Source organism: Mastigoproctus giganteus, chromosome 4 (genome assembly GCF_048544385.1).
Source record: "Mastigoproctus giganteus isolate SK-2022 chromosome 4, ASM4854438v1, whole genome shotgun sequence".
In the NCBI taxonomy this organism is placed as follows: domain Eukaryota; kingdom Metazoa; phylum Arthropoda; class Arachnida; order Uropygi; family Thelyphonidae; genus Mastigoproctus; species Mastigoproctus giganteus.
The window spans coordinates 94,855,992-94,883,691 of NC_143578.1; the positions used below are offsets into that span (position 1 = coordinate 94,855,992).

At 37.6% G+C, this 27,700-nt stretch overlaps 1 protein-coding gene across 2 annotated transcripts in view; it reads left to right on the forward strand.

The window, feature by feature from the left end:
- Nucleotides 1–27,700, forward strand: part of LOC150086924 (F-BAR domain only protein 2) — a 726,598-nt gene that overhangs the window by 121,895 nt on the left and 577,003 nt on the right. For both annotated transcript variants that reach the window (XM_090372823.1, XM_090372824.1), the window contains exon 8: nt 22,764–22,843. In XM_090372823.1, the coding sequence (XP_090228949.1) occupies nt 22,764–22,843 (80 nt within the window). The remainder of the gene's footprint in view (nt 1–22,763; nt 22,844–27,700) is intronic.

The window sequence follows — 27,700 nt, forward strand, 5'->3', positions numbered from 1 at the left end:
ACATGGGTGCCTTCAGGATACCATATTCATGCAAGATGGTGTGCCACCCCCACATCCACCATTGTGTCCAAAGATGCTAAGGCAACACTTTACAGATGAGCAGAACATCAGCCGTTGTTTCGAGACATCTTGGCTACCCCGATCACCCCATGCGACTTCTGGTTGTGGGGTTTTTTCTAGAACCAGGTGTATCGGGAAGGATGTCAAACTCTGGCAGATCTGAAGGACAGCATTAGATGTCATGTGCTGGCTATTCCAGTTGACATGTTACGTTCTGCTGTAGAAAATGCTGTTTTTCGAGTGGAAACTGTTGTTGACCAAAATGGAATATACACTGGACAATTGTTGCACTGTTCAAGTGATTTGTATTGCCACAGTGCCATATAGTGACAAATTTTGTAACTAATTTTTTTTTTCCCAATAAATGGTGATCACATTTTTTATTGTACCTATTGTCCAAATTTCTCTTCAGTACAAGCCTTAGAACTCGTTCCAGAGCCCTCTACATAGGGATACTTTAATTTTAACAACCCTATATGTATACCTGATGAGATACCATTTCATGTGTATCAGCCAGGGGTGCTTCCGTAGCCAGGTGGGCAGGAGCAGCAGTGCGTAACACATGCTTCTTGATTAGACCGGGGTTTGAGCCAGTGACCACCAAATACGGAGGATGCGGAAAGGTCAGGGAATGACCACTGCATATCCCCGGAGCAATATGGCCTTAGTTGCTAATGCTCCTAAAAAACCAAATAATAACAACAACAATATATCAGCCAGGTACTTATAAGTGTAAGATTATTATAAGATTGTATTAAAGAATAAGATTATTGTATTTTTGGATACATGCATCTGTTTACTGATCCACATATTTACAGTATCCAGTGCTGTTGCTAGCATGAATGGGAAATCGCACTACAAGTAACTGGAGCACTAATTTTATGTTCTTCGTTCATATACTGTTCACTTTGTTCCAACTGATTCTTTCCACACTCTGGGCTATTAGTTTATATGACAGGAGTGTCTGTTTCTCTCCTAATTCTTTACCTAATTTTGCCTCCTGTTAGCTAAACGGCTATACCATTGCCTGTGACACCAGCTACAAAAAATGAGTATATATAAGTAATATTTCCTAGCTCTGTCTTAATATTAATATTTCCAAGCTCTGATAGATATACCCAATTAACAGAAGCAAGATATATACAGAAAAATTTCATAAATAAAATATATATACAGTCGGACCTCTATCTAACGAAATCGATCGTTTGCTTGAAAAAATTCATTAAACAGAAATTTCGTTATAAAGTAATATGACCTTTTCAACAATGAAAATAACTGTAAATCCAGAAATATGGTAAAAGATGGGGAACGAATAAATTTTTCTAACATTTTAAAACAATTTATTAATACATACATATTAAGAAATGACTACTTATATGATGCACACAATGTTTTAGTACACTTTTAAGAATTATATTGTAAAATGTTTGGTTATTTTTTGTTGTACAATGGATTCTACTATACACCATTCATAAAAATGTTTGCATTTGTCTAAACACTCAAATATATTTTCTGTTACATTTCCTTCCCACTAAAGGCCTAGACACAAAGTTGCAAATGCTGCCATTTCTTGTTTGGAAGGTTTAATTTTGCCATCATTTTCATCTACCTTGTCGATATTGTGACTAATTCTTTAAATACGATCCAAAATGTTGGAGTCACTCGGATATTCACTACTATGACATCATTATCAACTCCTAAAACTTCTTCAAGAACAATTTATCCACTGATCAAACCTCTTTTGGAACTCTTCTCAAGATTTCTCAGTGTCTTGTTGTAGTTCATTCCCCTCATCGCGCCGCCTCCGTAGCTAGGTGGGAAGGAGCAGCAGTGCGTAGCACATGCTTCTTGATTAGACCGGGGTTCGAGCCCGTCACCACCAAATACGGAGGATGCGGAAAGGTCAAGGGAATGACCACCGCATATTCCCGGAGCAATATGGCCTTAGTTGCTAATGCTCCTAAAAACCAAATAACAAACCTCTCATCGCTGTTAATTAGCGTTATAGCAAAACCTGCTTTTGCAAAACAATTCTTAATCGTTATTTCCATTACATCTTAACTTCACACTTTTGGCAACTCTATTATATGCACATTTACAAATCTATAACAATCTATAGGTTGGTTGGTTTCTATTCTCGGTATAAATATTTTCAGAATGCGCCTTCAGTAATGCATTTTCAAATCCTTGGCCCGTTGGCTGCAGTTTAGACGAGGTATTCGGAGGGAAGAAAACAAGCTTTGCAGTTGTAAGTTCTGAAATTACCAAGTGAAGGAGGGCAGGGCAGTTGTCAACAATGAATGAGATGTTTCTGTTTTCTTTCATCATCTTTCTATTGAAATTTAAAATCCACTTAAAAAATTTCACTTGTCATTCAAGATTTTTTGTTGTAGTTGTAATACTACTCTAATGACCTTATTCCTTTGAAACAGGTCACGGGTTCGAATCCCGCCTCGGGCATGGATCAAAGTACTGCAAAAACCTTGGGAGGTGCACTATGGCCACAGAAGCCGATGCGTCAACAACTACCAAATCCTTTGAAACATCGGGGTTGTTTACTTTTGCCTATTACCAAAAGCTTCAGTTTTTCATTACCATTTCATGTATATCAGGCATATTTGTACCAACTAAGACTAATTCACTCCTTACTGTTTTTACCACCTAAACATTTATCACCTTTAAAAGTCAGTGTCTTTTTTTGGCAAACATTTAAAAAATAGACACATTTCAACAACTTTGAATATATCTTTGGGCTCGTAGTCCTCTATAATTTTTTTCAAAACTGTTTCTTTCCAATGGGTACAGTCTTCTTCGATTGCAACTCCACTTTCATCAGAAATAACTTTTTCGAATAAGCCATGGCGCTCTTTAAATTTGTCCAGCCAACCAGAATCGACTTGGAATGCTTTATGTCCAAGAAAAGATGCCCACTTCATAGTCTTTTCTTTTATTAACCACCCCGATGTCGGCATTTTTTAGTCTCGAATAAAATTCGTCTGCTTAAAACTGCTTCATCTACAGCTTCACAAAGGCATAATTTCGCACACTTCCAACCGGGTCATGTTTCCTCAAACAGTTTGAAAATCAAAACAGTTTTTCAGCATGGTTAATACACTACTGGCATGAATACTAAATTTTAAAGCAATTTCTTATTTTAATGCCGCGATCTACACTATTAAGCACTTCCACTTTTTTCACACTACACTCAAGGATTTCCGCTTAGACACTGTAAGGTTGCTTGCACAGCAGCTAAAACAAAACTAATTTAGGGACCACTTGTATCTACCATGTAAACAGAAAGGTTTCTGAGACAGAGGACAAATCACTCTCTCCTAATTCTCTAATAGGATGCTTACTGTAGAAAATAGGTTAACCAGAGCCAATGTCCGCATTGGGAATATGCCTTAATCTTTGCCACTGACTGTGGATACATAGATAGCAGTTGACCTACATCACTTCTTGGTACAGTATTGTATAGGTTTTACTCCATTTTAATCATTGCTGACCCCCTATTGGGCAAAGGCCTCTTCCAAAACCTTCCATCTTTTTCTATCTCACGCCATGTTCAGCCAGTTTCTTCCTGCAGGGTTTTATGGGCACCACTAAATTGTAAAATGTTTTAGCTCATAATTCATGGATTTAATCCCTTTAGCTCTTAAAAGCTAATGGGATTAATTCTTAATCCTTTTAGTGCTTAATTCGTGCTTTCTTGCCTAAAGGCCAGAGATGCAAAGAGTGCGTACCCAGGTCTCTCACAATCAGTTCATCATATGCAAATTTTCTTCGTTATACGGAAACTATTTTTAATTTAATGACTAAGGGGAGATCAAAAAAAGTTTGCTACATAGAAAAATTCGCTATATGGAAGTTCGTTAAAGAGAGGTTCGACTGTATATATAAAGTGTACTGTGTGCAATTGATGAGAGTAATGAGTGGGAAACAGAAGATCACTCTAACTGGAGACAGCGGTCCCCCTAAAGCTCGCCCTTGCTAATGCCATTCTGAATCCTTTTCTCAGGTGGTATGGCATGGGTTTGCTAATACTGATTATAGCTGATCTGGCCAGTGTGGGGACAAAAATCACCAAGGTGTGAACCACTCCCCCCATATGGTATCCCTAACCCTAAACCTTTCCCCCCCAAATCCCACAACTTTCCCTCTCCCACTTCCCTCCAAAATCTTCGCCTGGTGGACTCTACCACCTTAAATACCTCCAACTGCTCTTATCAGTTCCCATGCTTGTGGAGGGTGGGTTGCCTTTGCAGGTCTACCCCTTCTATTACCTGCTGGAAAGCCTTCCTAACATTCACCCTCTTTCTCTTCACCTTTCATCTACGCCAAGTTTAAACTGTCTCCCTGCATGCATTTCCAATCAAAACTTCATTTTCAATAAAAACTTCATTTTTTATTTATTTATTTATTTATTTATTTTTGGGTGCTCCCTGGCAAGCCCTTGGTGATACAGGGTTCACTTTGCCAGACACTCGTGCAATTGTACTGTATCTACCCCACATCCTCACAGTACTGGATGGTTAACATCAGGTTCTTGGTTTTCCGTGACCCATGGCTAAGAGGCTGGACGAACAACAGACCAACATAATCCAGTACTACACTACGCAAGCAATACAATAACTCACACTATCTGGCCTTAACAGAGTTGTATTGCATCATAAAAACTGTGAATGCATAGTTGCAGAAGACCTCCCGCTGCTGCTTGACCTACAACACTTTACACTGTATTCCTCCTTCACTTCCCATATTCAAATTCAAATTATGGCTGAGTGGCACCATGTCTCTGATATCCCCGCAATGTCTGCATTTGATGACTTAAATCGGTACTTCAAATTCATCAAATTTATTTACAGTGCTCCTAGCATCAGTGTACATGCAAGTGTACATGCACTTGTTCTTACTCTTAGTTACCTTAATACAGCCCATATATTTAGTTGTTCCATGATGACCCACAGCAGGGCTTAAAATCCCCGACACCTTGGTTTCCAGACTGCTGCATGTTCCAATAGAAGCAGAGCAAGAGTCACTTTCACCTCTTGCTGTGGCTCTAGTTAATCTTATTAGTGTGTGTGTATTCCCCCATGCTAGCAATTCTACAACCTGCCTATCACTGCCACGATAGCATCAGCAAATATTCTTTCACACCTTCTATTTAAGTGTGTCCCATACTTGTAAAAGCAGTCTCCTCTGTTAACAAGCACAGACCATGCTGTGAAAAATTTTACCCCAATTTCCTACAGGGTTGAATTGATTGACAAGGCTCTCAGCATGTACTCTCTCCTGTTGTGTCTGGGTAGAATTGCAGACATTTTCAAATTCAGTCCTAACTCGTGATTTTTTCCCAACATTACCCTGTACTTGTTAAGTCCTCAGATCTGCATCTAATCATTAGTGGCAACATATACAACAATATCAACTTTTTTGCCCTTAAAAGATGATATCTGCTCTATGTTGTCTGCTTTGCCCCTGGCAGACATACCTTGATCGTATGCCACCTATCCTTGCACAATATATTTTCCTTTTCCCTGACTTACAATAATTACCTCATGTGGAACCAGTGCATTCTGCCTTGGGAATTGCCATTATGTTGCCTGATGCACAAGTGTAGACTCTTGGCTTGAATCAGGCAGCTTAGAGCTTGATGGCCTCTATTTTAATTCCTTCAAGGGCCTCCACCTCATAAACTTGAAGCACCCATCAGAACACTGAGTTGGTGCTTAATTTATTTGCACACTCTCTCTGTATTGAACACAAAGACAACCCCTTTGGTTGTATCATGTCCTCTTCCAGAATGATCTACAAGCATTGCATAAGTAGTACATTTTGTTAGGCCGTTATTTGTAAGAGAATCACTCCTTTCAATTCTCCCCCAAGCTGCAGCACTCTGCTACTTAGGGCCTTTGAGCCCATTGCTTTGCTGCTCTGATCTGGGGCACAATTTCCATTTAAATTCAATTTAATTCGACAATATTACACTAATCTAATATATATGTAAATAATGCAATAATACATTACACAATGACTTTTGCATTATACATTATGCTATACTGTTACTTTTCTAGTTTTAAATTGGTTATAGCCTCACTAAGAGTAAAGTTTTCATAGCAAAAACCAAACAAATTATGCCAACCTAGATGACTAGAACTGTCCAGCTACTTATTTATTACAATTAAAATCCTACAGTCCTACTACCATGCAACACACTGCTGTTTATGTGCTATGATATTCACACCTAATCACTGATACAAAAGCCCAGTGAATATTAAGTCGCAACTTACAAAATCTCTAGCTAAATTTAAAAATAATCTAACGAATGGGACTAAAACTATTTATTGAATACAATTTAATATGTTAAATAAGTGTAAAAGATGACAAAATTTTCCAAAAAAACTTATCCACTCACAGGAGCTCAAAATTCTTCATCAGAACAGTTTGTACTCTCATTCCCAAAAAAAAAAAAAAAAAAAGCAGCAGCTTTTTGTTGGAAAAGAGTGTGGAGGTGACAGTTCGAGTTTGGAGGATGGGTGAACATTTATGTGGGAGGTGATAGGAAGACTTTTGCCGAGACTGAAGGATGACCCACTGGCTGCAGGGGAGGACTGTTAAGAATAGCATAAAGTATTTAGGGCAATAGGACCCACCAGGAGGTGAAAATTTGGTGGGGGAGGAAGATGGGCTATGCCCTGGGAGTGGTTGGGAGAATTAAAGTCAAAGGGGGCCAGTGCGCTCTGTGGGAGGGGATGGATCACCACCTGTGAGTCAGAAGGGGTCTGACAATCCCACACTGTTCAGACCACTTGCAACTGATGTCAGCATCCCAAGCCATGCTGCTCAAGAAGCGGAGTCAGCATAGGCAGTTGAGGCACATCCAGTTAGGTTTCATCCCCCAGCTGCAGTTATTTTTTGGGGGACTAAGTTGGGTTTTTTGGGTCTAAGTCTCTGACAGGTGAATATCAGTGTGTACATATGCACAAGTACTACCTTTGAAGTGAAAGGAATTGTACAGCAAATAATTTTCAACTGAGATGAGCAGTGGTTGACTCAACTGATAATTGCTATTCTGTTAAAAAAGTAAGTGGGCTTGGCAGACTGTAATTAGAAATTGGACATATTGAGATTGGAAATGAGACCACATATATTTGTGAAATGAATGAGGAAGTGTTTGAGAGGTTTAGATCTTTTGGCAGATAAATTTCTTCTATTAGTTTGACTATTCATGATGTATTCAGTAGTAAGAAAAAGTGGGGAAGATATGTTGTATGAAGTAATGAAATTTTTGGATATGGCCTACACACCAGAATATGCCCAGCTCCTTGGCATAGCATGGCCTTGACAATGCCCCTGCATATACACTACTTAGACTCCCTCCAGTCACTATCTGGAAAGTGGAGGCAGCGAGATTGTACACTAGTGGATCTAAATGCCTCCTAAAGAATTAGCAATAAGTACGGTCTGGTGGACTGTCTATTGGCTGGCCTGCAAACATAATTTTAGAGCCATACCCTCAAAATGTAAGGAAGGTTGTAACTCTCCCTGATACCCATCATAATCTCAAAACACATCAATCAAAATGCATGATGGAAGAAGTGAAGGGTTGGGAGAGTTTTGCTTTGGACACTAAACATGGGCTTTACCACTTCAAGCCTCCAGTAAGCAATGTGGTGGTCTTGCACTGATTGATTAAAATCATCTACCATCTAGTATTGCCAGAGGGGTGGCATTTCTCTGTATGGTATTTGGTGTCACACATTTACCTCTGCTTGCATTGATTCCCATCTGAGTGGTCACCTCTTGTATACTAAGTGCCATATATTAGGATTTCCACATGCACACAGATTATACCCAATGTTACTAACAATACCAGCATTGTGAAAGTGCAAACAGAGGGTTTCATTGTCATAGTACAACCAGACTTTGCTGAAATTTGGTCCACTTACTCAAGTGTCACCTGAATATCAGCTCCATCAGCATTTTAGACTCCAATTTAGCAAACTCAGCTGTCACAGACTTGCCCATACCCGAGCAAGGCTGTGACAGCCTCATGGACAAACTAGTGATTCTCAGAATTTCTGGGAAAGGTGGTCAATTTCAGATGCCGCCTCCAGAAACTTAGTATGTTTGGTAATGATAATGAAATAAAATTTCCTACTGGCACTAATCAACCTTGTCTTGGATCCTGATGCAATGATAGTGCATCAATGTTTTAAATTTTATTATTTTTATTTTACCATATGTGTTACCCAAATGATGAAGTAAATGTTTTTTAATCTTGTATCTGAGTCATTGGGTAGCAGTTACCTCAGGCTGTGTGGTGCCTCCATAGCCAGGTGGGCAGGAGCAACAGTGCGTAGCACATGCTTCTTGATTATACTGGGGTTCGAGCCCATCACCACCAAATACGGAGGATGCAGAAAGGGAATGACCACCGCATATCCCCGGAGCAATATGGCCTTAGTTGCTAATGCTCCTGAATACCAAAATAACATAACCTCAGGCTGTTTATAAATTAGCAAATAATTAAGAACGTAGTGTTAGATTAGTAGTGGTAAATGATGGAATGAATCAAGTCTGTACAGCATTATTAAAAAAAAAACCTATTCACCTCATCTGTCAATCCCCTCTAATGATTTGTCCAATTGTTTCTTAAATTTATTCAAATTATCCACTTCAACAAAACTAGATGGAAGTTTGTTCCAAAAATCAATTACTCTCTGGCTGAAAGCAAATTTTTGTATATCTATCGTGTCATCATAATTTAGTTTACTCCATCCATTTAAACCCTTACACATACACACAAATACACACTTTAATCAGGTCTATTTACAGGGCCCTTGTTTGTGGAAGGTACAGTTAGTAGAATTGCCATCCTCTCCAACTGGGTGGAAAAGACCTGAGTATGAATCCCACCGATGACACGAGGACCTTTTAATGGGCCTTTTTCATGACGTGGCTGAGTTTGTCAGTCTCTGGCGAGGGTAGTATGGGTTTTCCTTCGGAAACTCAGGTTTTTCGTCTAATAGTCAGAAAATCACCATAGAGCACATGCAATTTACAGACAGTATATATGGAGGAAATATGGTCTTTGTTGCTGATGCTCCTAAAACCGTACTACACCATCTCTTCACAGGTGAAGAAACCTGATCAATCTTAGTTTCCAAGCATTGCTATTTGCAGAACTAAAGTCTTTCATGGTTAGAGTACCCTTTTGTGTCTTTGACTAATCTTGTTGCTATTCTTTACATCCATGACAACAGATCTGTATCATTCTTAATCCAGCAATGGTGGCACCCCAAAAGTAGAAAAACAGTGTGTTGGGGTGGGGGGATCACCCAAAGATGTCCAAATTTCTTTTTAATTTCTAGAAAATATTTAAGGTTTTGTGAATTCTACTTAGAGAATGCCAATAAGTCATTTTTTCTCCCTGAATTGCAGTACTTATCGTCTGTACTTTTAAGCTTTAATAAAAATTGAAAAATATGTTGTTTTACACAAATTTAATTTTCAAAAAAAATAAATAAAGAAATAAAATAATTTTGTGCAATATTTCAAAAAGACAATTTAGACATCTGTTAGTCCCATTTTCCCATTTAAAAGACTTAAGTGTGTGAAATTTAAACATGTGCCTATGTGTATATTTTCAGCTTATATAAATATTATTTAAAATTTGAAAAGCATTATACTATATTCAGTTATGTTAGTTACTTCTGTTTTCAGATTTTCAAAATTTGGCTGTGAAAATAATAAATTTTTTAAAAGCAACTAGGATAAGACTGTAGATGTTTATTGAACTAGTGTGAAAAGGAAAACAAGTAACTTGAAACTATAAGCAAACAGAGTATCTGCACTTGTCTGGCACCAAGGTGCTCGTCAAGCAAAATGCCATATAGTTGCAAAGATGGTGGCAGGTCACCTGAAAGGTTCTCAGATTATCGTAAAAAAAAATCACCTTAGAAACTAATGCAGTGAAAGTTTGACTATATTTAGGAAGATAGAAAATTAATTGTTGTAATAAACACTCTTCTACCATGTGGGATTAATAATATAGTTTATTAAGCTTATAGCCCAAACCACTATACATTTAAGGTGACGTTTCAGGCAACTCACCGCTGCCTATCATTTGGGCTATAAGCTTAATAAACTATATTATTAATCCCACATGGTAGAAGAGTGGTTGTTACAACAATTAATTTTCATGGAAAACAACCATTCTCTTAAAGGAGACTGAATGTTCCTGTTTTCTTAAAGCACATGCATACATGTAATAGTTACTGCTTCTGTCTCCTTGTACCTCCCTAACATTACAGTATTGTGGCATAACAGTTGGCCTGCACTGAAAACAAAGTATTGTCTACTGCATTGTGGGTGGTGATGTACAGAATTGTGCACTGTGATTACTCACACATATTGTGTGGCTTGTGCATATACTATGCTTATTTAATGTACACAGAAATATTATTGAACTATTAAACCACACAATGTGCTTCCCTAACTTGATTAGAAGGCAGAAAAAAAATTCAGATATTCAATCATTGAATAGTAGTTAATGCAGGAATGTTATTTTCAAGGGTCATCGTCCCACCACTACCATTGAGTTAAAACAAAGCCTTCAGACCTGTATGTGGTATTCAAGATACAGCCTAACAGTTACCTTATGCAATTGGGTAATCACCACCTTGTCCCTTGACAGAACCCCATGAGGAGTTGTCATATGGGATTTACATAATCAGTTATGTCAATTCCATAATTGATTATGCAACTACCATATTTGATGGCATGAGCTGTAGCCGCTTGTCTGCACTGCTTAGAGAGCTTCGTGTTGTGTTGTACAATTACTATAGATCTTTTTTGTTCTCCCTCACCTTGAATGTGGTACCACCCAATTTGTATGTCATTCTTAGATTACTGCTCCCCCATATGCAGTAGACATTTGTTTCAAGCCCAATATTTTGCTGTTTTGGGCAACTCAGGCTTGTATGACAGAGGCTTTTGCAGATGTTGGCATGCAAGTTCTCCACAACTCTTCTGGTAATTTAACTGGAATGATGTATTTTATACTTAACAATATCATTACTGAGGTAATTGTCATAACATGCTGTCCAGATCAAGATAGGCTATACATATATAAGAACTGAGAAAACTAGAAAAACTCTAAACTGAGAAAAATAGCCCTTCTTGTGTTGCAGGCAGTCAGGGTGGGAAACTCAGATAAGGGCAGACAAACTTATTTGTTTATGCCCAAACTGCACAGGGGCGCCTCCGTAGCCAGGTGGGCAGGAGCGGCAGTGCGTAGCACAAGCTTCTTGATAAGACCGGGATTCGAGCCCATGACCACCAAATACGGAGGATGCGGAAAGGTCAGGGAATGACCACCGCATATCCTCGGAGCAATATGGCCTTAGTTGCTAATGCTCCTAAAAAAAAAACCAAACCAAATAACCCAAACTGCACATTGCCTAGCCTTTGAGGCTTTTTCCTGGGTTAGCCACCAGTAGTCTCTGCTCCTGTTGTGAGGCATAACATCTAGGCACATTATGTTAATTTGTAATAATTATGTTGATATGCAATCCCAGTCAGAAAGACCTATTGGAATCTTGAATAAATAGAATCTGTGGATTCTGTTCAACGATAAATGTATATTTGCCTACTTCAGTGAGTGAAATGTTTAATAGGAGGATGCAACTAAGATAGGGCTTGCCTCTCACTGGCAAAGATGTAAACCCAGTTCACTATAATAGGCAACATGGAAATCCAATGTCTATTCCTTTAAATGGACTAAGAAGAGGCACGCATATTCTCCTTAAGTTATTTTTTGTTTAGATTTTACTAATTACTTTATTTAAATTAAATTGAACTTCGGTGTTAAGTACTAGTCAGTTCTGTTTGCTCAACTCATTCCAGTCACCAGTACTATTCACTTCTTAAGATTAATCCTAGACACAAACATACATTTTCTGCACATATTACTTATTTACAAACCATTTGTATGAAAAAATTAAACATCCTTAGAAATCTCTCTCTGCAATGTAATGGACTGTGGATCAGTATACTCTATTACAAATATACTGTGCCTTAATCAGATCCCATGTAGATTATAGTTCTCTGGTTTATGACTATTTCAGAAAAGCATTCATATAAAGCTGAATATCATAAAACACAGTGCTCTGCTAATTTCCCTGGGAACTTTCAGAACTTCACCAGTTCAAAGCCTATACATAGAAGCTGAATAATCCCCACTTCATCTTAAGGGCAAAAAATGACTACCCTACTGTGTTGCAAAAATCTGCAGTCTCTCTTCCCATGCAATTTGATAATATAAAAATATCTTTTTAAACCACAGCTTGTGCATTACTACAACAGCAAATCTAACGAAAACAAGCCAGATGGAATCTGACTACAAGGTATAATGGAAATCTGGAACATACACCTTCTCATTATATACCAAGGAACAGATGAACCAGATCCACCTTGAAACACAGGAACATCCACATGTGATGACTACTTTCAACAGTGTGGCAAAAACTCACTAGACACTTAAATGCTCTAAATGCTCAGAAACCTGTCTTGGAAAATCCAGCTATACACTGAAAACTTCCTAGACACTCTCGGCATCCAGCAGTTGCATGTAGTCCATCCCCCCCCCCCCAGCAATGCTCAGAAAGTCTAGATATACACTGATTGATTGACTATAAAAATCAGTGATATATCACCATATATTTATCTGTAGTAAAAGAAACTACAAAAGTAGTGTAAATGGCATTGATTTTTAATTGTATCTCATGTTGTGACTACCTTCACAATGAGTTACTATGTATGCACTGCCTCGAATAAGTAACGCTTCACCAACAGTAGTCACAATATGAGATACAATTAAATCGATGCCATTTACACTACTTTTGTAGTTTCTTTATAGTGAATTAGATGGTGATATATCACTAGATGGTGATATATCACTAGATGGTGATAAATAGATGGTGATATATCACTGATTTTTATAGTGAATTACCAATCCGTAGCTTATTACACCTTGTGTGTTTATTCTATTAGTATTACTGATGGATTGAAAATGCAAACTATGGTGGGAGCAGCAGCTGTATCTCATTCATCATATGTTGCTATTTTCCTTCCAGTGGAATATAGTTTTTATACTGCAGAATTATATGCAATTCAGAAAGCACTGGAACATGTTAACAACTTATCCATAACACAGATCTTAATACATACCAATTCTTTCTTTAATCTACTTTGCAAAATTATGAGTCATCTTTACATTACATCATGAAGAATATGATCCCAGTTGAGGCAGTTACAGCAAAGCAGTCTGTCACTTTTTGCTCAATCCTGGACATGCTGGTATTTCAAGGAATGAGCTAGTAGATGAAGCAGGAAAAACCCCAATGAACTCTACTGCAGCAGAGATTTTAGTATCACTTACAGACTATAAATTGATATTAAAATAAACTTCTGAGAGAAAAATGGGTTCAAATCTAGCAGATACAAAGTAAAAGAAGACTACTCCAGCTTCAGATGAAATCAACGTAAAGAAGTAGTTTTGTCTAGAGCATGTACAGGAACTCCCTGACTTACATAAGGGTTGCGTTCCGTGGAATGCTATGTAAGTCGGAATTTCCCCCATGCTTGTGCAGCACTCGCAACTGTGCTTGCTGAATTGTTTGAATCAAAAAAGAAATATTCGACGAACATGTAAATAGAATTATTTATTGTATTTATTCAATTTTTTATCTCATGCGCAGGAAAAATTACAGTGTGCAATTTAAAAAAATTTCAAAATTATATAATTACAAAAAAAAGAGAGGAAACAGGCATAATGTCAGTAAGTTTTACCTCTTGAGCATCATTGCCAGAATCGGCGTCTTTGGCTGATAAGTATGCCACTGCAGAGGTTGAGGCCCGTGGAGATTTAGGGGTCGGCTGCTCAACCTTATGAAAGAACATATTAATGGATGACTGGACAGTGACTGTTTTCTTTTCATCATAGATTTCTTTGTAGCAAGCAAGCATATCATTCACCCCTCTGTTAACCTTTAAGACTCGTCTGCTGTCAGGATCCATCTTCTCAAACATCGCCATTGCCATCTCTCTGGTGATGAAGGATCTCGGCTCCTCATTTGGTTCATCCTGAGCTTTGTCAGCATTTTCTTCTTTCACTATTGCTGCCTGCAAGTCAATAAGTTCTTTGTTAGACAATTCCTTCCCTTCTTCCTCTATTAACTCCTCCACGTCTTTGGCATCAACCTCCAACTGAAATAGCTCTGCAACCTTTACAATCTTATCTGTAACCTCTTCGTATGATTCATCTTTTTCAAATCCTTTGAAGCCTTTTATGTGCCATGGGCATATTTTCTTCCGTGTGCCATTTAAACAACTTTTAGTAATTTTTGCCTAGGCCTTATTAATGTTTAAGGTGGTGTGGTAAATATTTAAAGATTTCCAAAAGTCTCAACGTAAAATTTTTCTCATTGTCTACTGCAGACAATGCCCGAGCAAATGTTGTCCGTAAATAATATGATTTTAAATTCAAAATAACACCCTGATCCATAGGTTGGATGAGTGAAGTCATGTTTGGCGGTAGGAATATGACTCAAGTTCGAATTGAAATCACCTGATGTCCAGGAGCATTATCTAATAGAAGCAAAATCTTTAAAGTAACGCTGTTGTCTTTACAATATTTTTCGAGCTCGTGAATGAAGCAGCATTTAAACCAATCCTCAAAGAGAGAAATTGTTATCTATGCTCTCTGGTTCGATCGGAAATGCACAGGTAGGGTAGCTTTATTGTTGCCCTTAAATGCACGAGGATTTCCAGAATGGTACACAAGCAATGGTTTTAATCTGTAATCTCCACTGCATTAGTTCCAAGCAAGAGCGTGGCCCTATCTTTTGACGCCTTGAAACCTGGCATTGTATTTTTCTCTTTGGCAATGTATGTTCGATCCGGCATTTTTTTTCCAATACAGAGCAGTCTCGTCAACGTTAAAAATTTGCTGTATTGAATAGATGCCTTCATCAATAATTTTTTCCAACACATCACAAAATTTCTCTGCAGCTGCAGAATCGGCATTAGTGACTTCATCGCATACTTTAATGTTGTGGAAACCAGCACGATGCTTGAACCTATTAAACCACCCATTGCTTGCCACGAACTTGGGTTGGGGTTCACTGTACTTGCATGTGATTGCAAGTACAGTGAAGATATTAATTTATAATATCTTTATAAATACTTGTTGCCTTTGCTTGAATGGTCATTAGACTCACAGGCACTTGCTTCTGAATCTGATTTTCCATCCATATTATTTACAGCTGTTCCATCTTAATTATTGCACTTGGACGCTGTTTTGTGATCACTGTTCATCTTAAGTGCGTTGATCCTTTGACATGTTCTTTTATACGCGCATTGTCATTTAAAATAGTATTCACTGTTGAAGCAGCGAGACCTAATTCCCTTGCAACAGATGACAAACTTTGTCCTGCTTCATACTTCTCAATCATTTTTATCTTAATTTCTAAATCAATTTTGTTTCGTTTCCTGGCACTACCATCACTTGCACTTTTCGTTGGTCACTTTCTCTTCATCATTGTAAAAGTAAATAGGAATGAAGAGAAGTTTCTGAAAATTTGTTATTTATACGATTGAAGATTTCAGTGAAGGGGAACACATTTCACCCTAATAGGATGCAAAAACCCACACAATTGCAGTTATTGGTATTATCGCAAATTCAAGAAGATAGTTTACTACCTGTTTATAAGCAGATTGCGCTAATGGAAAAGCCCAATTAACTGGAAACTGCTAATTGTTTTTATTGTTTTTTGGTCGTAACCTCCAGAAACGTGCTTTAGAAAATTTTTTACAAAGCTGTTCAAAATTGATTCTTATAACGGGAACATATGATAACGATGAAAGGGTATTGCAATTTCCATTATAAATATGACCTTTTAGAGAGATAAATAGTTTAGTAATATAGTGAAATTTTCACTTCCAAGGACTTGGAATGAATTAGAAAAAAAAAAACCACAATGATTTATTGGGTTCACATTACAATATTTTCACGATACTCCATTTATTCCTACAGGATGCAAAATACATTCCCCCCTTTTTTTTAAGTTTTTTTTAAGTTTACGTAAGCAAAACTTACGTAAAGTCGAATTTCTGTAAGTCTAGTATTATGTAAGTCGGGGAGTTCCTGTATTGGTCATGCACAATTTTACCCACCTGTTTCTCTTAAAAGGAGATAATTCACTCCAATCTCAATATTGTTGTAGGCAACTTACAGTGCAGTCACTATAACAGTATCCAAAGAGTGGCTTATCAATTTTTGCCCAACTTTCAGCAGTCACTGACATTAGCACACATAATAGGGAAAAATACAAATCTAAATGAAATTTTCAGATATCTAAAACAAATCCAATTATACAACCAAACTTTAATGAAAGGTAACCTCAAAAGTGAAGATGTGCCAAACCAAAAGTTCCCCCACGAGACAGTCCTGTTTAAGGGGGAACTTTTGGATTGACACACCTTGCCTTTAGCAGCAGTCCTTGTGCCCAAAAAAAAAAAAAAAAAAAAAATCATCCTCATTTCAATCAACCAACTAACGTCAGTTTGGATTAGCCATGTATGGGCTGCACCCCAGGCAGTGGGTAGTTTAGAGTTGAGAGAAATGGAATGGAATGTTAATATGCAGTATCTTTCTTTTATCAGTGTTAAACCTCAATTGGCACTTCTCAGCCCATCTGCCTAATTTTTCTAGCTCTTGCTACAGTAAGATTTGTAAGCCTTGATTTTCTTCATTAACTGCACTGTCAACCTTTGAATTGCTTGCAAACTTAGACAGTAAGCTTGGCATACCTTCATCAGTATCATTAATGAAGACTAAAGCAATATCACTATTTATCTTTAATAAATATTGAAAACTCTCTGAGGGACTCTACTAATAACATTAGTCCGTGAAGAGCTATTATAACCGGTGGTTATAACTGAATCGAGAAGATTCAGTTATAATCACCCTCTGTTTTCTGCCAATCGCACTCCATTCACAGCAATAACTTGTCCCTAATGCCAAAATCCTCCAATTTGCATGCCACTCTTTTATCTAGAAAATTATTAAAAGCTTTACTGAAATGTAAGTATATGATGTCAGAATTATTTTTTACATCCATTTCCTTTGTTACTACATTATACCTAATCAGATTTGTCAGTTGCAATGTCCCTTAACAAATCCATGCTGTGATTTCCGTATAACTGCGTTCCTCTTAAGATGAACTGGAAATACTTTTTTTAACAATGAATCCCTTATTTTTTCTGGAACAGAAGCCAAGCTTAAGCTAGGTTTGCAATCACTCACTTCTCCCTTTGATTTACATTTGTGAATAAGATAGAACATTTGCACATGCCCAGTCTAATGGAACTTCTACTGAATTTAAGGATGCACTCTTAATTTTGGCCAAAGGTTTGCTTACCTCTTTTGCTGTCTTAATATAATTGGATGGATTACATCAGCTGCCTTATGTAATTTTAGCTTAAATTTCTCTTCCACTTTCTTTTTTTCATTTATTACAAAATCATTTATCTATCCCCCTTCTTAAAGACCTCTTTGTTCATAAATGTTGTTGCAAAATATTTATTCAGTTTGTCAGCAACCTAACAGATTTCTGACAAACTAAATGTGGTTCATCCCATTCTTCTGGTGTAACATATGCAATGAAATCTTTGCTACATTTTTTGCATTCTTAGCCAAAGTCTTCTCATAATCTTCCTTATGCTTGCCTGGCTTGGTTGCTAATTAGTTTATACTTACTGTAGGTTTTTCTGTCTCCGGATAATTTGTAATCACTACATTCCCCCCCCCCCCCCCACCACAAGTCTCTTTAGTTCTGCTGATATCCATTTATGTATAAATCCAGAACAATATCTCTTAGTTGGTAGTATAAAACACAGTCACTTCTACAATTATTTTCCTGAACACTTCCTAGTTAGAATTTGCAGCTATTAACATCATTAGTTGATCCCAAAAGAATTTATAAACTGCCTATGTCACATTTATAGTCTGTTGTAGTCACATTTACAAAAGTAAAACTTCTGTTCACCTATGATACTAGTTATATCTTTAAATAAATCCTTCCTTCATCAATACGTTATGAGCACTATTACCTAGTGGTTCCTTTATCTGGAGATTCTTAATGCGTGAAGAGTCATTGCCGATAATTAGATCAAGAGTATGCTGCTGTAGAAGATTGCCATCCAATAAATCCTGAATATTTCTGCTACAGTGTGAATCACCACAGCTTCCAGTCTCTTAAAAGTATTATAACATATTCTTGTTTGCTTGGATACTTAATTTGTCTCTATACTTTGTTATAGTAATTAGGGTCATTTGGACTATGACTTACTTTTATTTTTGTTCTTACAGTGCTTTTATCACACCACTGATCTAGTTGTTGTTGTTTGGAGCATTAGCAACTAAGGCCATATTGCTCAGGGAATATGTGGTGGTCATTCCCTGACCTTTCCACATCCTCCGTATTTGGTGGTGACGGGGGCTCAAACCCCGGTCTAATCAAGAAGCGTGTGCTACGCACTGCTGCTCCTTCCCACCTGGCTACGGAGGTGCCCTTTTATCACACCAAACTGATTTAATATTGCACTGGCCACCCACATCAACTGGGTTACACCACTTCAGATTCTGTTTTTTTTAACCAAGAGCATAACCCCCCCCTTGTCCCTATCCTTCCTTATACATTGTACTCTCCGTATTTAAAATCTGCGTCCCCTTTGTCTCAATGGCACCATGTTTCTAGTATCTGTAGAGTGTCTGCATTTGGTGACTTAACAAGTACAGTGAAACTTCCCTTTAACGGACAGCCATGGGGAACGAAAATGTGTCCGTTAGAGAGAAGTGTCCGCTGACAAGAAGTCTGAGGGAGAAAAAAAAAAAAAGAAAGAAAGAAAAATCGTTAAACGTTTAATGTAAAATTAAATTAAAATATATACAGATTTTGAACAATATTTTTGTAAATAATATACAATTACATACACAAGAGATAGAGAAAAATCGTTAAAACGTTTAATGTAAAATTATTTTAAATTATATACAGATTTTGCACAATATTTTTGTAAATAATATAGATACAATTGTGCTATGCATATTATGACTATCTTTTAAAGTTAAATGTTTACGAAAGACATTGTGCATTTCACACGACACTGAACAAAACTGAAAACTGAAACTGAAAAGACGAAAGGCCGACCATATTCCCCCCCCCTCCCTGCACACACCGAATTCATCAGAAGTTTTACACATGCCTTAAAATTCTTGAAATAGGGTTTAGAACCGCGACATAAACCTTGATAAAATTCAGAGAATCGGAAATAGAAAATAAACACATGATTGAGGCAATACGTGGAAGAAACGTTCCTAGAAAAAGGGCTGTGAGCTTGCCCGCTGTCCGTTATGGGGAGATCAAATTAAGTGCTAATCTAAACGAAACAGTGCAGATTGCCTGTCCGCGTCCATTACAGCGAATGTCCGCTAGACAGAAGCTGCAAACACGTTAAAACCAATGGAGGTGAGTTGGGGAATTTGAAAATGTCCGTTGTAGAGAGATGTCCGTTAACGAGAGGTATCCGTTAGGAGAAGTTTCACTGTATTTCAAATTTATCGTATCTGTTTACCATACTCTAGTATTAGTGTACAAGCAAGTGTACATGTCTGTGTTTGTTGTTAGTAATCCACACAGCCTTGCTTGTTCCTTGAGAAACCCCAGCAAGCTTTGAGATCCCCCAACACACTTTACTTTCCAGGCTGTTTCCTCTTTGAATAGAAGCATCACAAGAATTGCCTTCCACTCTGCTTGTGGCTGTTGCTAATCTATTAGTCTGGGGTATGTATATTCTCCAAGCTAGCAGTTTTACAACTATCCTGATTTGAAACCAGCTAAGTAGCAGTGGAATATGTTTGAATCAATTGAATGTAGATGGCATCAATTTGGAAACCTTTGTCTAGCTTAACTGTAGCATACTGCCAAAACTGGTACAATTTTTTAAGAAAAGGGTCCACCATGGGCCAAAAACATGGTGAAGGAGAAATTAAAGTACTAAAGTAAAAGGTCAATCTTTTTATTTCCACAGAATCAAAAATTTTTGCTATAGAATTTAATAGAGCAATTGGCCTATAATTCTGCAAAAGGGATTTTTAGTCATGCTTATAGATAGGAACTGTATGGAGAGTATAGTTTAAACCAGGTTGGATATATTCCAGGTACTATTGGCTAAGAACAGATGGGCCTTGTGACATGGAACATTTTCCTGTTGAAAGGGTCTAGTGCCACCTGGATACATAGTCACTGTGTAGGGCAAAACTTGGTCTGAAAAAATACTCAGATAGGATTTGGCGGTGAGGGTGTGTTCAATTGGGATGAGAAGATCCATTGATGTCCATGAAAAGAACTTCCCCAAACTGCCGCTGGCATGTTTTCATTGAACCATGCAGTCTGCAGCAGTTCACCTGCTCACCACTGAATATGTGGAGCTGGAACCTTGATTAATCAGACTAGGTGACTTTTTCCAGTCATCCAATGTCCAGGAATAGTGTTCCCTTTCCCACTTCTGGTGAAGGTGTTACAAATATTATTTTTAGGCATGATTGACTGTTTTTCCCTCTGGGGGATGTTGGAGGTGTTGCCTCTGGGGTGGTTTGTTTTATACGTAAGCCAGAAGATTTCATGCATGTGAACATGCAACTTCAAGGGAACTACCTTCTACTACTGTGGTACAGTAATAGAAGGGTCTCTTCAACTACTGTACCACAGTAGTAGAAGAGACCCTTCTGTTTGCTTGTGTGATTATTCTGAGCTGGTGTTCTTGGAGAAAATCAGTAAAATAGTGATATATTTTATCTTATGTTGCTCCTCTAGATGTGAGAGTTTTATAACATTATGATGCATAATTGTTTCAGAGTTATGATAGTAGTGACCTACCTCCTCACGGTGGGAGTGTGATGGACCATCCCTGCTATGAAACTAAATGGTCAAGTTATTTAATCTCTTGTTTGTTCTTTTGAGCAACCAAAGCAGGCAGCTCTGTATGCATTACTGATAGCTGACCAAAATTTTGAAGTTTTCATACAGATGAGAACTAGATGCATATGGGCTTTTGCCCATATGCATCTAGTTTCTGGGTTGCTGGTTTGTTCAAATGAAATGAATGCCGTTGAAGGTGTCAATGGTGATTGGTCAATTTGAGCATGTGAACAGGTTGCCTACGTTGTAGGCCTATCCGCAAGTCCATCTTCTGGTGTGCTTGGAAGTGTTTCTTTCTATACTCTGGTTTTAGTCTGCCATAAATTAAGGGGTTAAGAGCTCTCTGTTGACTTGGGTAGCATGTGCCAATGCTGACATTCACCTCAACTGCCAACCAGCAGTGGTCTTGTTACACTGGGTGGTTGTTTCTCTCTTTGGATCACTCCCACCACACCTTCACTTTGGTGGCTCTTGAACAGCTAATGCCAGCTGTTGCTGAGATGCTGGCTCCCACTTTCCTGACACAGCAAATCATTCCCTGTTCAAACTCCATCAGGTCCTTCCCTTTCCCTATTGCATGGGTTTTATGACCAACTGACAGCACTTCTCTTGAAGCCACTATATATGCTGTGCTGGTCACTGATGGCACGCCTAGGTCTTGTGGGATGTGGCCATTTGTGAAAATGGATGGCCATAAAGTTGTCACAAGTGTACGCACGCACGCACGCACACACACACACACACACACACACACACACACACACACACACACACACACACACACACACACACACACACACACACACCATAATTTGAAATGTAAAACAAAATAATAGTATGAGTTATTTGCCATCTTCCTTGTTTTTGTCTGACCAAAAAAAAAGATGTCCTACAATGCAAACTTTCAATAGAAAGTATTATATATTTTAAGAAAATAGAAAGAGTAGGGGTTAAAAATATTTTTAGAATGTGTAAATAAGGTAGATAACTTTAAACTGTGGTTTATTGCAATTTTTATAATGATCCATTTTCTAAAAACTGGAAGGTATGAACTTGTGAAAGGTAGTTATTAGGCATATGTCTGTGATTCAAGTTGAAGCAAAAGTTAACATTTTATTAATTCAAATCAAAATGGACTATGAAGCCCAATATTATTATTATTATTAGGCTTCAAGATTATTATTATTATAATAATCTTGAATTATAGGTGAAAACCTCATACCTTTGAGTAGGACTGTTAATCTCTTATCACTCAATTGCGAATGATTATAATATGAACTTACCCCCCGTGTATTGTCATAAATGAATCAAGTTAAAATAATTATTAATTAAAATAAGCATGCCTTCAACTCTCAATATCACGCCAAGGGAATCGGAAAGACGACGGCCACCAATCTCCAAAAACCAACCAACACCATAAGCCATCATGAGAATTGAAAAGCAATTGTCGCGAAATTCTAAAAACGATGACATAAATAAATTAATTCACAAATAAGTCGAACTTTAAAATCATTATTTAACTTCTTTTAAGAGACCACCTTTATTCAGTTTGTTACTGTGAACTTCGGAATTCACTTTTGTTAACGTTTTATGTATCTTTGTTATGTAGGCATTTCTCCCCACTTAAATGCTTAATTTTTAATATTTGTGCTTTTCCAGGTGATGATTACAAAATGTATATTGAAAAATACTCCCACATAAGAGAAGAGTTCCAAAATAAAATGACACTTTCATGTGAGGTAGGAGAAATCAAATAGTGATAAACTTTAATTAGTCTATGTTATAGTTTATCTTTTTTTAATGTTAACTATGGGTAAATTAAATTAAGACAATAACTCCATCTTTTAAAAACAATAATTTGTGTATTGAACTTTAATTTTGAGAAATCCTACATCCAGAAAGTTCCAAATACTCAACTAAATGTTTACCTACAGATGAGTTTCGGAATTCACTTTTGGGATTCTATTATCAATCCAAAGCAAAAAATTTATATCACTATTTCAGACAGAGGTGAAAGGAAACTTTGTTTCTATGTTTCAAAGTGGATTTAGAAATTTTAATTATTAATTCTCACATCATGCTGTTCACTAACTTGTGAAATATGAGCCTATATTATTGGAAAAATTTTTAAATTTACAGTAAATCTCTCTCTCTCTCTCTCTCTCTCTCTCTCTCTCTCTCTCTCTCTCTCTCTCTCTCTCTCTCTCTCTCTCACACACACACACACACACACACACACACACACAACAAATATGCTGTTGCTATAATGTAGGCGCCTCCGTAGCCAGGTGGGAAGAAGCAACGGTGCGTAGCACACGCTTCTTGATTAGACCAGGGTTCGAGCCCGTCACCACCAAATACGGAGGATACGGAAAGGTCAGGGAATGACCACCGCATATTCCGGAGCAATATGGCCTTAGTTGCTAATGCTCCTAAAAATCAAATAACCAACCAGCTATAATGTATAGAGCAATTTAAAATGATTTTCCTGATTTTTTGCAAGAAAACAAAAAATATACATATTGAAAAGGAAGTTACATTTAGATGGGCAAATGTTTCTCAATCTAAGGGCTCTTGATATGCACTTGGGGTTCTGTAGACATTGAGAGGTAGTTAATTTCTTGCAATACATTTTGTAATATGTGCTGAACAACTTAGTAGCCTATCCTGTCCTTCAAAATATCCACAGTTGTTTGCTGATATGCGAAAGATTAAGTTTATATCATAAACCTAATTTTTCTCATATCTGTAAGGAAAAAAGTGGGGGGATAGTCAAACAAGTGGTTAAACAATTTCCCTCCGCATTAATCCAGCAATTATGGCAATTATGGAGTCGCTCGCATAAGGATGTTCTAACCTTCTTGTGAAAATACAGTGGTGCACTATCTTGCTGGAAAAAGATACCTGGTTTGCATTCTATAACTTGTAGTCTACTCAGTGACAAACCTTACCTTGTTAAAGGATGAAATGTTATGTATATGAAAATACACACAAAGTACAAGAATTTTTCAGAAGGTTGCATGAATTGCCAGAAAAAAAGCATTATAATTGCCATGCTTAAAATGTATGTTATTTTATCACTTAGGCATTATGCAAAGGCATCCCTTTTAACTTGACTGTTAAAATTAGTAATTGTTGAGAGGATCCATGAGTGCAATAGACCTGTCAGTCTATTCTCCCTCCGTATATAGTATTATGGAGTGGTCAGTTCTTGAAAATCCACTAAACAGTGATCACCTGCTGATTCTCTGCAAGCTGCAAACCTGGGCAAACTTGCCTTCACTACGTCTCTCCACTTGGAATTTTTGTAAGGCACACTGGAATAAATATGTATCTCATGTCCAGCTGGATGATAAAATAATCCATTCCCAACCCATAGACATATAACTAATCAAATATTACAAGCTGCTACCTCTGTAATACCAAAATCTTTACCGGAAAAAAGAAACACAGTAATTACTGTTGGAATCAAGATTGTACACACGCCAAACAATACAAAAATAGAGCTTGGAATTTATTTCTTAAATTCCACACTAGTAACCTAATTAATTTCAAAAGACAGAAAGCCAAGTTCTGCCAAATAAGACAAACAGCAAAGGAAGATGCCTGGATTAGCTTTTCCTCAAGTGTAAACAAGGACACGGACAACATAATTATCTGTAGGAAAATACAAATGCTTAATGGCAAATATGTTCAGTCCCCAGCTACAATACTAAATTGGGAAGGGAAGGAGTTATCATCACTGGGAGAAATAGCAACTGCCTTAGCGGAATCATTTGTCAGTATATCGGCAATAGCCACCTACAACCCAACCTTTCAACGAATTAAAGAAACTGCAGAGCAGCATGAGATTAATTTTTCCACTATTGTTTCACACTAGTACAACCAGCCATTCACATTAACAGAACTTTTAGGGGCACTCAATAAAACATCAAATAGTGCTTCTGGTCCAGATGGGATCTACTATATAATGTTAAAACAACTGACCAACAGAGCAAAAAGAACATTGTTAAACTATTACAACCGAATATCCTTAGAAAATGCTTACCCAACATCCTGGTATCACTCAGTAGTTCTAGCCTTCCCAAAGCCTGGAAAGGATCATACCTTTCCACATAACTATAGGCCAATTTCACTGACTAGTTATTTAGGCAAAGTACTAGAAAAAATGGTTCACAGGTGGTTAATGTGGTTCCTGGAAACTAACAACTATCCTGGAAAATAGGGGGTTGCGGAAGAGAACAGTCGGTGGATTTTTGGCTGCTGTAAAGGGATAAGTATTTTTAATTTTTACTATATTCTTTGTTAATTAGCACAGTACATTGTGTTTTATAGAGATATTAAATAGGTTTAGTAGCATTCGTTAGCTTCATATTTTGAATTTAACAAGCGATTCTTGGATGTTACGACTACCAGTGTTGTATAAAGTAAAACTAGATAGCGTAATATGAAGCACTGTATTAGGAATCTGTTAGCTTATTATAGTATTATCAATTAATCAAAAATAATATCTTATTAAAATTCATTGTTAATTAAATTGTATTTAAATGGAAATCATGACCCAGACTACATCTGTGAAGCAAAGATCACAGATTAGCAAGAGTGCTGTGACTCGGGGAAGAAATGAAGGGGGCGATTCTCCAATGCATCACAGTCTCAAAAAAATGTACGAAATGTGAAATGTTTGCTGACCTTTCTAAAACAGAACATGATCTAGCCGATGAGGATGCCTTTGTGTGTGCTTGGGGTATAGAGTGTCAAGAAATTAGGTGCCAACTCAGTATTCTGATGGGTGTCTGTGAGAGCTTCAGGTGTAGGGTAAATGCCCTCGAAGAAATTAATACGAGGGCCCCATCAAGCTTTCAGCTGCCCAGCTTAATGACAGAGCTCACTCTTGTGCATCAGGCAAAACAGAGGCAATCTCTAAGGCAGAATGTGCTGGTACCAAAGGAACTAGTTATTGTTGGTGACTCTATTGTCAGGGAGACGGGGAATATACTATGCAAGAAGGATAGTTGGAACAGGACCAAGGTATGTCTGCCAGGGGCAAAAGTTGATGATGTTGTAGAGCAGACATCTTTTAAGGGCACAAAAGGATGTTGTTGTACACGTTGGAACTAATGACATAGTTCCAACAGATTTGTAGAGACATTGACCTATAATCAATATTTTTCAACATTGACCTATAATTGTAGAGTAAATCTGCAGTTCCTGCAGATTTACTCTACAATTATAGGTCAATGTTGAAAAAAAGTCACAAATTAGGGTTGAATGTGAAAGTGTCCGCAATTCTGCCCAGAGGGAGTATATGATGAGAGCCTTGTCGATCAATTCAGCCCTGTAGAGATTGTGCATGGCTCAAGGGGTCGAATTTTTTTCAGCCTGGTCTGTGCTTGTTGACAGGAGAGACTGCTGCAGGGATGGGATACACTTAAATAGAAAGGGTGCAAGAATATTTGCTGATGCTATCGAGGCAGTGTTAGGTGGGTCGGAGAACTGCTACCTTGCAGGTAGAGGTAAAAGTGATGTTAGAATGAACAGCAGCCTGGAAAGCAAGGTAATGGAGATTTCCAGAACTGTTGGGAGTCACAGTGGAATAAGTAAATACATGGGCTGCGTTAGGGTAACCAAGAGTAGGAACAGGTCCATGTATATTTGCATATACACCAATGCTAGGAGTATAGTTAATAAATTTGATGAGCTTGAAGTGCTAGTCAAGACATCAAAGGCAGATATTCTTGGGATATCAGCGACGTGGTGTCACACAGATATAAACAATGCAGAATTAGAATTTTGGGAGTACAATGTGTACAGGGACAGATAGGACAGGAAGGGAGGAGGGGTTATGCTGTTAGTTAAGAAACACATAAAATCTAAGGAAATGCATCCAGTTGTTGATGTTGGTGGACAATGCAGTGTTGAGTCTGTTTGGTGTGAAATAAGCAAAAAAAGCTTGGGAAAGGAAAAATTGAGGGTAGGTGTGTGTTATAAGCCTAATGAATCTGATGAGTATAATGAGCAATTGTGCAGAGAAATAATGGGCCGGTAAATCAGAATGTCTTATAATGGGGAATTTTAACTTTCCAGATAATGACTGGAACTTGTGGGTCAGTCACTTGCACACTAGCAAGAATTTTGTGGATATATTGGATGTTTTCTACAACAACAAATTCGAGATGCAACCAGAGGGAGTAATACTCTTGATATGATTATCAGCAGTGATTATTCATGCATTAAGAATTTGCAGATGATGGATCCGCTGGCTGAGGGTGATCACAATGCACTGATGTAGGAATTACTTAAAGATGCAATTACCATCAAGGCTAAAGGGAAGGGCTTTTGCTTTCATAAAGGTCTCACAGTTTTTAAATTTTGTGAAGTGGGATCAACCGATGATGTTACCAACGTTGAATTCTAAATGGGAAGCCTTCAGGGACTTAATTTTGGAAGCTAATAGGCTTTTCATTTCAGCTAAGAAAACTGTTCAAGGTTTAGGCCTAAAGGGATGTCAGATGAATTAATGAGGCTCGTGGCAGAGAAGAAAAATGTATGGGATGCATATAAAGTATCAGGGACACTGAAGCCTATGGCAGGTA